Source organism: Cynocephalus volans, chromosome 4 (genome assembly GCF_027409185.1).
Source record: "Cynocephalus volans isolate mCynVol1 chromosome 4, mCynVol1.pri, whole genome shotgun sequence".
In the NCBI taxonomy this organism is placed as follows: domain Eukaryota; kingdom Metazoa; phylum Chordata; class Mammalia; order Dermoptera; family Cynocephalidae; genus Cynocephalus; species Cynocephalus volans.
The window spans coordinates 148,556,303-148,571,064 of NC_084463.1; the positions used below are offsets into that span (position 1 = coordinate 148,556,303).

The window sequence follows — 14,762 nt, forward strand, 5'->3', positions numbered from 1 at the left end:
TAATAAAAAAGAGTTAGAACTGAGTAAGTGGGTCTGTTTGCATTTCATGAGATTTCTGCTTTGACTAGAGAGGGAGGGTACAGATTCATGGGAACTGTGAAATGTATCATAGAAATAATTTGCAACTTTTTCCTGACATAGATAAATTAAGTAATGATAATGAAGTAATAAAGCCCAGCCTTTGCTAAAGATGTTGGTATATTCACAGGGGAAATACAGAACCAGAAATGTAATTACTGACATATTTGGATAATACTGAAGTCAGAGTGCTGAGGCTTCGGAGGTTTAACTCCCAGACGCTACCTGATAAAACGCCGTGTTCCTAGTGTTCTACTGCCAGAGACCTGCTCATCTCAGGTAGGTTTCTGAGTCTCAAAATTAAATAATACAGTGGGAGGAAACTTACCTATTAGAAAACCATGAGAGATTTCTAAATGAATCACTTTATGCCTACTTGCTCAATTTAATAAACTGCAATCTGTAGGCCAAAAATGATATTTTTTTCTTCAGAGCTGGAAGAACATGGCTGCACTTCTTCGTCTCCTCAAAATAATGTTTTTAATTATTTATTTTAATCCAGATTCATAAGTAAGCTTTTACTTATATTATTCTGCAAGTCTATGCATAAAGTTAAGGGGTCTTTTGTTTGTTTTATTTCAAAGATAATCGTGGTGCCACATTACAAATGACAACTTGTGCAAATTCAACTTCATATGAACTGCATTCCATATTTGCTTCGGCCTAAAATCACGAACATCCTTCCCCTACATTCCAATTCTCACATATCAGCATAGAAACGTACACACGTTCCAACCCATGGCACACACATACGTAAATACACACCTACGCAGGAAGAGAAGCCTATATATCTCAGAGAAGTTTATAGTTTCTCATCTCATTTTCATTTTTAAAGAGAAAAGTCCATTTAAAATACAAAGAGATGTAAATGTATGTGTTAAATTCTGTTCTTTTCACTTCTTTCTAGCACTTTTCTTTGACTTGTCAGGATATTCATCCTTCGGCATCAGACAACTACTAAAAATAGGTAATCAGCATTCTGACAAAGCCTTAAGAAGTTTGTAGAAAAATGGTCAATAATACTTATTTTATGTCTCATCAAATACTAAAGACAATAAACACCAAGAAGAGTAGAATAACTCTCCTTATTATTGGTGACATGCTCATTGTTTGTAAAACTAACATATGGTCTTTTAAACCAATCCTGATTTTTGAGAAACATTATAATTGTAATACTTTTTTTTATGTGTCTGTGTGAATGTTTTCAAGCACAGTAAATGCTTCGTCTTATATCTGACAGCCTGGTCTCTCTAAGATTGGTATTTCTTCCACATTATTTTGCAGATGTAATGAAATTTCAGTACATTAAAAATATACTTCCTGAGATAAGGAAGTTAAGTCCCAGGACATTAAAGAACTTGTAGAAAGTCAAATACCTCATGGACATCATCTAAATTTAACTCAAATTTTCTGTACTGACAATCTCAGACTTTTTTCATTATTATGAAATAAATACAATGTTTCCTTCAAATGTGACACAGGACTGGGTGCTTTACTGAGGATAAAAAGGAAAATTACAAGAACATATGGCGTTCTGCCTTACAAGTATTTTGTAATGCACAGAAGAGTTAAACATATATTAATAATTTTTTGATCCTTTTTTTTTCAAAAGTTTAGACAAGAGCGAAGAAGAATGGATAGAAGAAATTGCTCCTCCTTGAATGAATTCATTTTCTTGGGAATAACAAATAACCCTGATATCAAAATGGCCCTTTTCATCATATTTCTAATTGTTTATCTTATTACTATTGTGGCAAATCTTGGAATGATCATTCTAATTAGAATGAATTTGCAGCTTCACACACCAATGTACTTTTTTCTCAGCCACCTCTCTTTCTGTGACCTCTGCTATTCTACTGCCATTGGGCCCAAGATGTTGGTGGACCTCTTGGCCAAGAACAAATCAATTCCCTTCTATGGCTGTGCTCTGCAATTCATGATACCCTGTAGCTTTGTAGATTCTGAGTGTCTGCTGCTGGCAGTGATGGCCTTTGATCGGTACAAGGCCATTAGCAACCCCTTGCTCTATACAACAAACATGTCCAGGAGGGTGTGCTTCCTACTCTTGGCTGGGGTTTACTTGCTGGGTATGGCAGATGCTTTGATACACACTGTATTAACATTCAGTGTATGTTTCTGTGGGTCCAATAAGATTAATCATTTCTTCTGTGATATCCCTCCTCTCTTACTGCTATCTTGCTCAGATACACAGGTTAATGAGCTAGTGTTATTCACCACTTTTGGTTTTATTGAACTGAATTCCATTTCAGGAGTTCTTGTCTCTTATTGTTACATCATCCGATCAGTCTTAAAGATCCGCTCTGCTGAGGGAAGGTTCAAAGCTTTCTCGACCTGCACCTCCCACTTAACTGCAGTTGCAATTTTCCAGGGAACTATGCTCTTCATGTATTTCCGGCCAAGTTCACTCTACTCCCTTGATCAAGACAAAATGATCTCATTGTTTTACACTCTTGTGATTCCCATGTTGAACCCTCTTATTTATAGCTTAAGAAACAAGGATGTGAAAGAGGCCCTGGGAAAGCTGAAAAATAAAAGGTGGCTTTAAATATTTATGTTGCACATATGTACACACGTTTATAGTGGCTGTTGTTTTTGTAAACTTATGTTGCATGGTATACGAGAAACAAAGTTATGTTAAACATTTTAATTTAATAAAATGTGTGTGTGTGTGTATTAAAGTCTAACCATAAGAAAATATTGAAGTATCCCAAATAGCTCATACATCATTATTTGTCTTGAATTAATATATGGTACTTTCTCCCTGTGGAAAATTTTCCTGATACTTTCAATTGCACCAAATTGCTATTTGTTCATTTTTCATTGAGGTGTTATTGCAATTGTACTGATTGTTTTTTTTTTTTTTTTTGCTTATTTAGGTGCTTTGTATTTCATGCAAATCCAAGTTTCTTATATTAATGAAGTTTGCATACCTCTTTTAATTGCAAAATGACTTAATTTTATTGTATTTTTATTGAAACATAGTTGATTGCACATTTCTGTGAGACACAAAGTTCAATATCAATATCTCTGTGCAATATGGGATGCTCAAATCAGGATAATTGGTATATTCAGGATTATACAATGTAATCATTTCTCATTGCCCTTTACCAGTTCCTCTCATCCCCCTGCCTCTCACCTTTTCCATCTCTGGTACCTTATATCTATCCTCTCTTTTTGAAAATTCAATGTATTATTGTGACCTTTCTTTCTTCCTTCCTTTCTTCTTTTCTTTTGTTTATGTTTTAGGCCCCACTTATGAGGGAGGTCATGCGGTATTTTTCTTTCTGTGCCTGGCTCATTTAACTTAACATAATTTTCTTTAATTATCCATGGTGCTGTAAATGGAAAGATTTCATTCTTCTTTATGGCAGAGTAGTAATCCATTGTGTAAATATACCGCATTCTCTTTATCCAATCATCCAGTGATGGACATTTAGGTTATTTCCAACTCTTGGATATTGTAAACAGAGCTGCGATAAACACGGGAATGCAGAATATCCTTCAACCTGATGGTTTCCATTCCTATGGGTATATACCCAGCAGTGGAATTGCAGGATCATATGGCAGTTCAGGAATCTCCATACCATTTTTGATAATGGCTCCACCGCTTTACAGTCTCTCCAACAGTGTAGGACGGTTCCCCTTCCTCTGCATCCTCAGCAGCATTTGTTATTCTCTAGCATTTTGATAATATCCAGTCTATCTGAGGTGAAATATCGAAATGTGGTTTAGATTTGTATTTACCTGATGCTGAGTGATGTTGGGAATTTTCTCATCTGTCTGTTGGACATTTGTATGTCTTCATAAAAGAAATGTCCATTCAATACCTTTGCCGATTTTTTAAGTGGATTGTTTTTTTTACTAAGTTATTTGGCTTATTGTATATTTGGGGTATTAATCTTATGTCAGATGCATAGTTTGCAAATATTTTCTCCAACATTGTAAGTTATCTTTTAACTCTGTTGTTTCTTTTTCTATGCAGAAGCTTCATAGTTTATTTTTCCTTTTGCTATCTGTACTTTTGGGGTCAGAAATATGAAAAAGTTTTTGCCCGGTCATACTTCCTGAAGTGTTTCCCTTATGTTTTCTTTTAAAAGTTTTATGGATTCAGGTCTTATATTATGTCTTTAATCTATTTTGAGTTTATTTTGGTATATGGCAAGAGATACAGGTTTAGTTTCATTCTTCTACATATGGATGTCCAGATTTCCCCACACCATTTATTGAAGAGGCTGTCTTTTCCCCGATGTATGTTCTTGATATGTTTGTTGAAGATCAGATGGCTGTAGGAACGTGGGTTGATTTCTGAATTCTCTATTCTGCTCCATTGGTTCAAATGTCTGTTTTTATGGCAGTACCATAAGTGTTTGGTTACTCTAGCTTTGTAGTATAATTTGAACTCAGTGTTATGCCTCTGGCTTTATTTTTTTGTCCTTGGATTGCTTTGGCTATTCGGGATCTTTTGCTGTTTTATATGAATGTTAGGATCATTTTTTTTTCCATATCTGTGGAGAATGTCATCTGTATTTTGATGGCGATTGCTCTGAACATGTAGTCCACATTGGGTAGTTATGGTCATTTTGACAATGTTAATTCTTCCAATCCACGGACATGGAATATCTTTCTATCTTTTTGTGTCCCTTCTCACTTTTATCAACAGTGATTTGTGGTTCAAATTGTGGAGATCTTTTATCTACTTGGTTAATTTTATTTCTAGATATATTATTTCTAGGTGATTATTGTAAATTGGCTTGCTTTCTGGATATCTTTTTCTGCTGGTTCATTGATGGAATATAGAAATAGAACTGATTTGGGGGTGTTTATTTTGTATCCTGAAACTACTGAAATCGTTTAACAATTCTAAGACTTTTTCATAGAATCTTTAATGTTTTCTATATATAGGATCATGTAACCTACAGAAAGAGACAATTTGAGTTTGTCTTTTCCAATGTGGATGAACTTTGCTTCTTTCACTTGCCTGATTGTTCTTGCTAGTACATCCAATACTATGTTAAATAGGAGTGGTGAGTGTGGGCATCCTTGTTTTATTCCTGTTCAGGATTATATTGGCAGTGGGTTTGTTGTATATGGCTTTTATTGTGTGTAGATATTTTCCTTCTATACCGAATTTGCTGAGAGTCTTTATCATGAAGCAATGTTAAATTTTATCAAAAGTTTTTTCTGTGTCTGTTGAAACAATCACATGATTTTATCCCTTGATTTTGTTGATGTGGTATATCACATTTATTGACTTGTGTATGTTGAATCATTCTTGTATCCCTCAGATACATCCCACTTGATTGTGATGCATAATTTTTCTGATGTGTTTTGCTGTATTCTACATTCTAATATTTTATTGACAATATTTGCTTCTATGTTCACCAAACATTGGCCTATAGTATTCTTTTTTGTTGTTGTTGTGTCTTTGTCTGGTTTTTGTATCAGGGTGATATTGGCCTCATATTATGAGTTTGAGAGAATTGCTTCTGTTTCTAATAGTCTCTAATGATTCTTTATATTTCTGCACTACTGGTTGTAATGTCTCCTTTTTCATTTCTTATTTTTATTTATTTATTTTTTAATTTGGGACTTTTTTCTTCTTTCTCCAGTTAGCCTAGTTATTGATTTGTCTTTTTTGTGTATCTTCCAAAAAACTTTTTGTTTCATTAATTTTTGCATCATTTTTTGTGTTTTTATTTCATTGAGTTCTGTTCTGATCTTAGTTATTCCTATGTTTACTAATTTCGGGACTGAACTGTTCTTGTTTTTCTACTTCCCTGAGGTATATCATTAGGATTTTTTTGAAATCTTTCTATTCTTCTGATTTAAGTGTATACTGCAATAAAGTTCCCTCTTAGTAGTACCTTTGCAGTATCCCACAGGTTTTGTTCTGATGTGTCATTATTTTCATTAGTTTCAAGAATTATTTTGATTTTATGCTTAATTTCTTCTTGACCCATATGCCATTCAGGAGCATGTTGTTTATTATCCGTGTATTTGTACAGTTTCCAGTGTTTTTGCTTGTTCCTGATTTCTAGTATATTCCATTTTGGTTTGAAAAGATTTCAATTTTTAAAAATTCATTGAGAGTTTGTCTGTCATTTAACATGTGACAAATGTTTTTTTGTCCTTTTTATCATGGAGAATGTTCCATGTGCTGATGAGAAGAATATATATTTTGTGGTTGTTGATGAAATGTTCTTAAATATCTTCCAAGTCCAATTGGCCTAAGGTATGGTTAAAATCCTGTGTTGCTCTGTTGTTTTTTTGCCTAGATGATCTTTTCAATAGTAAAGGAGGTGTGTTCAGGTCACCAACTATTATCATATTTGGGTCTTTCTCTTTTCTTAGGTCTAATAGTGTTTGCTTTGTATCTTTGGGTACTACAAAGTTGGGTGCATATATATTTATGATTGTTATGGCTTCTTGCTAGATAGATCCCTTCATCATTATATAGTAGCCTTCCTTGTCTCTATTTATAGCTTCTGGTCTAATGCGCATTTTACCTGTTATACAAATTGCTACTCCTGGTTGTTTTTGCCTTCCATTTGCAAGGTATATCTTTTTTCTATCTCTTCCCTTTTCATCTATGTGTGTCTTTACAGGTTAGGTGAGTCTCCTGTAGATGACATACTGTTGGATCTAGCTTTTTAATCCAATCAGCCAGCTTGCATCTTTGAGTGAGAAATTCAACACATTTATATTTATGGTTGTTACTGAATGGTATTCTTACCCCTGACATTTTATTGAGTTTCATTTGTATGTTTTAAACAGCTTTTGTTTCTTTCTTTTCCTTTTACTTTTTGTCTTTGGTGTTAGTTTTTGGAAGTGGCAAGATATAGTTTATTTCTCTTTCTCTTTTGTACTTTTGTTCTACTAGTAGATTTGTTCTTTCTTGTGTATTCATGGTTGTGCATATTGTATTTTTAATTCCAGATTTAGGACTCCTATGAGGATTTATTGTAGGGCTGGTCATCCGGTGGTGAACTCCCACAGTTTTTGCTTGTCTTCAAAGTACACCATTTCTCCTGCATTTCTGAAGAATACATGGTTGGCCATAGTATTCTTGGCTGGCAGGAATTTTTCTTTTTTTTCCCTTCTTTTTGTGTTTGAATATACCATCCCATTTTTTTTCTGGCTTGTAGAGTTTCTGTTGAGAAGTCTGCTGTTAGTCTGATGAGGACACCCTTGCAGGTGACCTAAAGTTTTTCTCTTTCTGTTTTTAAGACTCTCTCTTCATCTTTGAATTTTGTTAATATGACTATAATGTATCTCAGAGAGAACTTTTTTGTATTGAATTTATTTGGGGAACTCTGAGCCTCCTGAATCTGAAGGTCTGTGTCTCTCCCTATACGTGGGAAGTTTTCTGCTATTATTTCACTGAATATATTCTCAGTGCATTTTCCTGTCTCCTCCCCTTCAGGAGCACCAATGATTTGGATTCTTATGCCTTAGGAGCTCCAGTGGCGCAATCGGTTAGCGCGCGGTACTTATACAGCAGTACATGCAGAGCAATGCCGAGGTTGTGGATTCTTATGCCTTTAAGGTGGTCTGCTACATGTCTTAGATTTACTTCATTTGTGAAAATTCTTTTTTCTCTTTTGTTGTGCACCTCAACTATTTCAAAGAGACTGTCTTCAAGATCAGAGATTTGTCTTCTGTTGGTTCTGGCCTGCAGCTTAAGTTCTTAGTCATGTTTTTTATTTTATTACATGACTCCTTCTGTTCCATAATATCTGCTACATTCTTTTTAAAAGTGTTTACCTCTTTTAAAATTTCCTCTTTCATGTCCAGGATAGCTCTGCTCAGGTCATTGTGTGGTCTAACTGTGTCTTCTTAAATCTTCTTATACTGAGTTTGCTTAGGATTTTTTCTTGGAATTCCTTTTTGGTCTTATTACAGGTTTCCTACTCTAAGGTATCTGATACTTCAGAGTTATTGTGTTCCTTAGTGGACTCATACTTTCTATCATTCTATATTGTTGTCTGGTCATTTTGTTTCTTCTACTGCTTTATTACTCTCCTTCCCTGGACTTTACTTGCGACCCTCCTAGGGTCAATGCTGTTGAGTATTTGGCAGTCCACCTGCACAGCAGTAGTGGTTGCTGTGGCTGCTGCTGTAATAGCAGACTTCCCTTGTGATGGCAGTGATTGTGGTCATGATTTTGGTGGGCTGCCTAAGTGGCAGCAGTGGCTCCAGTGGTAGCAGGCTGCTCACATGATGGTGGTGCCTGCCTTGCAGTATTGGTTCTAGTGACCATAGAAATGGTGGTTGCAGCAGTTGCCCAATTGACTATGGTATCCACAGCAGTGGCCTGAGCAGCTATGGTGTCTGCAGTGCTGCTGAGTTACCTGTTGGTGGCTGTAAATGCATCCCTCATAGATGTGATGTTTGTGGATTAGACAATGGCTCTAGTGACTATGGCAGTGGTGGCAGAGTGCCCTTTTTTGATCTTCTGTGGGAGGAATGCTCCATGAGCACCTCTACTCTGCCATCTTCCTGAAAGTCTCTCTCAAGCTGGTATTCTAGAGGAAACAACATGTATTTAAAAACTGAGCACTCGGGCCTGCCACGTGGGAGAGTGTGGTGCTAGTAGTGCCTAAGCTGTGGGTTTGGATCCTATATATGAACAGGAACGGCTGGTGTGCTCACTGGCTGAGCACGGTGAGGACCATACTGTGCCAAGAGTTGCGATCCCCTTACCAGTCAGAAAAAACAAACAAACAAACAAACAAAAACAAAAACAAAACAAAAACTGAGCACTCAAGTAATTCACAATAAGACTCAGAAAAATTATACAGTAAAAAGATTGCAGGCTATGATCCAGAGCAGTGGAGGTCCAGAGAAATCACACACCTCATGCATGACGTCTAGATTTAGAATCATACTTTTTCTAATTCCTATCCCAAACACTTTAAATTCTTCCATCGACACGACAACATCTCTTAAAGAGTGAAATTTGTCTGGCCTTTCTTGAGAATAAAGAATATAATAAACTGAAATAAATCCATTCTGATTTAGAGATTACATTTTTGTGAAGTTTTCATTCAGAATGCTATTCTTACATAATTGATAAAAATGTTTAGGAGAAATTTTATGTATCAGACACATGTAAGTGAGAAAAACACATCTATATTTAAGATTTCCTTGGTGCCATGGTGATATAATAACATGTAGGTAATGTCTGCCTAGAAAAATCACCTTGTTCAGAAAATAATTTTCTTGGCCTGAAGCATTAAGTGTTAAGAAAGAGCTCATTTCGTGATACTGATGCTATAGTACATTAACACTTCCTGCTTCAGGAATAAAAACTAGAAATGCCTGGGGGATTATAAAGACACTGTTTATCTACAAGCAAGTCAGGACATTTAGTAACATAAAGGTTAACTATTTACTGATATCCTATAAAATTAGCAAACTACATTAATTCTAAAAAAGATAGTTTGAACACTTATGGTGTATAAGAAACTGCTAGATTTAAAAAATATTATTTTTTTATTATTTTAAAATCCTGAGATTGATTGCAATCTGATAGAAAATATACTGTTTTGAAAAATGTTTGCAGGGTATAATATACACATAAAAATTATTATTTTAAAAAGTGTACTATAAGTAATTTTTCAGAAATAAAATTAGCCAAGCACACACATCCAGGCCAATAAAAATATTACTAGCATCTGATAAATTGTCTCTGCACCCGTCATGAATTGACTTCCCATATGCTAGGTAATTTTGTATGTTTTTGAAGAGTATACAGTAATAAAAGCATACAGTTTTACACTTGTTTTTGTCTTTTTTTTCACTCAAAATTGTATTTGTGAGATTTCTCATTTTATTGATGTGGAGGAGGTTCATTCATTCTCATTGCTGTGTAACATGGCAATATAAAAATATGACATAATGTTATTTATCTAATCTAAAGCAGAGATCATCAAACTACAGCCCATAAATTATTTTTTGGAACTTGGAAACACCAATTTATTAATGTTTTGTTTACGGTTGTTTTGTAACATAAGGGCAAACCTAAGTGGCTGTGACAAAGAGTTTATAGCCTGCAAAATCCCCAAAGTATATACTACCTGACTCTAAGAAAAAATACTAGAGCTGTACGCAATACATTCATATGAACATAAAGTGATTCATCTTTTCCATACTCATTGCAATGCTAGATATAGGACTACACAGCAGTAGAATCATAATTGATAGAGACAGAATGTGGCACCTTAAAGGGAGTTAAATAAGGTTATCCAATTTATAATATTGATACAGCTAAACAAGCTTGTATTCTAAATTGAGGTGGAGGATTGGTGAGGAAGTTAGCTGCATGGTCTGGAGTAACAGTCATATTTAAGACAGTAAAGTTGGATCCTGGACTAAGCGAAATGTACCATGAGGGAATTTGACCGTCCTGAAGACAGGGAGGCACCTGAGGGAAAAAAAAAGTTTCGGAAAAAGTAGGGAGAAGCTAACTGAGGACAAATCCACTAACTCTAAATCTGTACCAGAGAAGTAAATAATGGTTGTAAAGCCCTTGGGTAACACAAATGCATCAATTTCTTGATTTTTACCTGGTTTGCATGATCACTAGTAATTACTCAGGTGGTTTGAGTTTGCCTCAATGATATGTCCCACAGGAGTACATTTGGTATGATACTACTGGGATCATCACACAAAGAATGACAATGCAATATATACATACATATACATTTATACATATATATATATATAGTCATCGAAAATTATCACTAAGAATCACTTTCCTCCAAATTAAAAATGTACTAATTCCACTGATTTTAGCCTGATGACTTTGTTAGCTTTATAGAAAAGAAACAAACAAAACAAACAGGAAACATGCACACACACACACAGAAAATCTGTGTCCCTGTTAACTCCCAGATGACTTTTCAGAAGAAAGAAGAAATTACCTGGAGTACTCAAGTGCATGAACTGGTGCATGTCTAACACATCTTACTTTTTTGTCCTCAATTTTGCATTTACTGGTTTAATGGCAATTGAATTAACCACATAAAAACTCAAAATATACAACTAATGTGCATGACTATTATATGTTATCTTGAAATATTAATCAATAGTATATATATTGAATGAACACATAGCAATATGCATTTTTAAGTGTATGGTCTTGATCCACCTATTTTAAAATATCACTGAGAACATGGCTAATAGAGATTTCCCAAGGCTGCCAAGTTGCATAAATTCTGTGGGCAATAATTTTCTTATTTTCTATTTACTACCAGGAATTCTGCATGGCAGTGGCCCTCCACAGAATTTTCTCTTTACGCCAATGATAATAATGATCAAGTGTTCAGATTACATAAAGCACCACTTCTGATCTAGTTATACATTTTATGTGCTTCCTTCTGCCCTCACTCACCAAGGTTGAAGCACTGCCTTGCTTACATGTGAGACTTAGATGATCTCAATTTGCTTAGAACTTTAAAATACTTGAATCAGAAACTGCAAATTTTCAAACTGGATATTAACATAAATACACTTTAGTATTCCTTGAGATTAGCCAGATACTTACTTAAGTGGAATTCATTTCACTACACTGTAATCAGGAACTTATTGAGAACAAGTGACTTGCAGTTGAAAAACAGTATTTATGAGGCTCTAAATGTCAATATCTACATCAGTACAATGCCATTGTTAATACTAACATAGGATATATGAGAAAATGCATATAATAAAAGCAATAACAAATGACCAATGAAATCTTAAGAGTGAGAAAACACTTGAAGTGTTAGTGTAAAATCATAAAAAATAAATAAATAAAATTATGATTTGGCCTCTAGAAGACGGGTGTGTTAAACCTAAAAATAGAATTTCAGGAATATCAGTCTATTATACTTGGAACCTGTAAATGCTACCTTATTTGGGAAAAGGTTGTTTGCAGATGTGGTTAAGTTAAGGATCTTCACATGGGGAGACTATCCCAGATTATCTGAGTAGCTTTAAAAACCACAACAAATGACCTTGTAAGATAGAGGAAGGTTATTTCACACACACACACACACACACACACACACACACACACACGCAGACACACACAGACACACACACACAAACACACACACAGACACACACACACACGAAGTGATGGAGATGAAGCAGAGAGAAGTTTAAAGTTCCTAGCCTTGAAGACTGAAGTGATATGTCCGCAAGTCAAGGAATGCCTGCAGACACCAGAATCAGGAAGAGGCAATGAGTAAATTCTCCTCTAGAACACCTGAGGGATCCACACCTTGATTTCAGTGCAGTGATGCTGATTTAAGATTTCTGGCCTCTGGAACTGTGACAAAGTAAAGTTTTAGCCCACCAACACCATGGTAATATTTTCAGAAGCCATAGGAAACTAATACAATGGGTTTAAAGTACAATAGATTTTTTTTAATGAAGTAAATTCTGAAAACATTTTCCAGTAGAGGAAAAAGAAAAGAAAAGAAAAGAAAACATTAACAAAGACAAGGAAACTTTAAAAGGGTAGGGTATCAAATACATAATCAAGAATTAAGGTAAAATAAAAAGCAAAAGTAAAAATAAAAACAACAATGATAATAATATCAGTTCATTCACTTATTAGTTATATACCAGGTATAGTGCTAAGAATTTAAGTTACATTATTTAATTTTCAAGATAATTTAATGAAAAAAGTGGGGCAATATTATCTCCATTTTATAGATGAGAACATTTTTAAAAGTTTCAAAATCATAACCTTCTAATACAAAAAGTAATAAAAAAGAAAATAACTGAAAATGAGAAAAAAACAACACCCAGAAATACATATAAACATATAGGAAACTCACTCTAAATTTTTGAGAAAAAGCATAGACTATGAGATAAGTATACATTTATCCCTATAAGAAAAATGAATTCAATTTAATAAAAATGGTTACATGCATTAAAGGTGATGAAAAGAGATGTCTCTATGGAAATATATTGGTCTTATCTCAAACCAAGAAATGGAGTCTAATTACACCACCCCACAACCTATCAAAACAATAGAAGACTGGAGAAGAGCAGCAAATGTGGAATTTTCACTTAAACTATTCAATAAAGGGTATAACATATGGCTTCATATATAGTCATTTGGGAAACCAAAAAAGTATACATAATTCCCTGGCTCCAAGATTATTTTCTTATTTAACATTTCATCCACATTCTTCCAAACTCAACACCCTTTAGAGGCCCCTTTTGCAACCCTGAATCCACCTAAAAAAAATAGGTCCTCAGAAGGTAATTTGAACCTCACTACTTTTCTTAGAGCTTCTTTCACATCCTTGTTCCTCAGGCTATAGATCAGGGGGTTCAGCATGGGAATCACTACAGTGTAGAGCACTGTGGCCACTTTGTCAGCATCCCCACCATCGCCTGAACTGGGTCGGCAATAAGTGAAAAGGATTGTTCCATGGAAGACAACGACAGCTGTGAAGTGGGAGGCACAGGTGGAAAAAGCTTTGCACCTTCCCTCTGCCGAGCGCATCCTCAGGATGGTGATGAGAATAAACAAGTAGGAGCTGAGGATGATCGTGATGGTGATGATCTCATTGAAAGTGGGCACAATAAATGCCATGAGTTCATTAATAAACACGTCAGAGCAGGCAAGAGAAAAGATAGGTGGTAGATCACAAAAGAAGTGGTTAACAACATTCGATTTAGAGGAGGGTATCTCAAGAGCCAAGCACAAGTGGATCAGAGAACACACTGTTCCGCAGAGGTAGCAGCCAGAAACTAGCTCCACACAGAGCTTCTGGGACATGGTGACCATGTACAGCAGTGGGTTACAGATGGCCACATAGCGGTCATAGGCCATCACAGCCAGCAGGAAGACCTCAGTGACTGCAAATGTGCAAAACAAGTAGAATTGCACCATGCACCCCAGGAAGGAGATGGCTTTGTCCTTGTTTAACATATTAGCCAACATCTTTGGCACAATGGTTGAGGAATAGCAGAAATCCACAAAGGACAAGTGGCTGAGGAAAAAGTACATGGGGCTGTGGAGTCGAGAGCTGACTCGAATCAGTGCAACCATGCCCAGGTTGACCAAAACTGTGACTCCGTAGATGAGAAGGAACAGCAGGAAAAGGAAGACTCTCAGCTCAGGGTCATCAGATAATCCGAGTAGAATGAACTCTGTCACAGTGCTGCAGTTCTCCTCACCCATTGCCAGTATAAGCCAGGTTTGGGGGAAAAAAGTAAGTTTTGTGTTTCTTCTAGGATAAGAAAAAGGGAGTATATAACTGATTTATATTCACTTCAGAAAAATATAGCATTGATATCAAACATAGAATATTTATGTGGTATAATAAAAATGCAATTGTCAAATAATTCAAAATGTTAAATATTTCAGTAGATGCTACTAATCAAAATTAATTTAAGCAATAACAGTAACCTTAACTGATTCCCAAATTTTATTTGCCACAACAGATGATTCATTTAGTTAAGTGTTTCCATGGATTCTGAAATAAATTCAATGGTATATTTCAAAGCTATGTAGAAATTAACTCCTGTTTCCTGTAAAATTTAATAAGTTGTATGCAAGTAGGGTGATAGCTATTGCCATTCCACATAATATACACTATTATTTTTAGCTCAGGGTATCAGTAACAGTACTTTGCAGCAATTGAGGTGCTCTGCAATTC

The 14,762-nt window shown here is 35.2% G+C and overlaps 2 protein-coding genes across 2 annotated transcripts; one reads left to right on the forward strand and one right to left on the reverse strand.

The window, feature by feature from the left end:
• Positions 1–1,708: 1,708 nt before the first annotated feature.
• LOC134375740 (olfactory receptor 5W2-like) lies at positions 1,709–2,644 on the forward strand. The gene has a single exon (XM_063094416.1). It carries the CDS (start codon positions 1,712–1,714, stop codon positions 2,642–2,644), a length of 933 nt encoding a protein of 310 aa, XP_062950486.1. The 5' UTR covers positions 1,709–1,711.
• A 10,647-nt stretch (positions 2,645–13,291) lies between these two features.
• LOC134376501 (olfactory receptor 5L1-like) lies at positions 13,292–14,284 on the reverse strand. Its single transcript, XM_063095027.1, has one exon. The coding sequence runs from the start codon at positions 14,282–14,284 to the stop codon at positions 13,292–13,294; it is 993 nt and encodes a 330-aa protein (XP_062951097.1).
• Between the last annotated feature and the right edge of the window lie 478 nt (positions 14,285–14,762).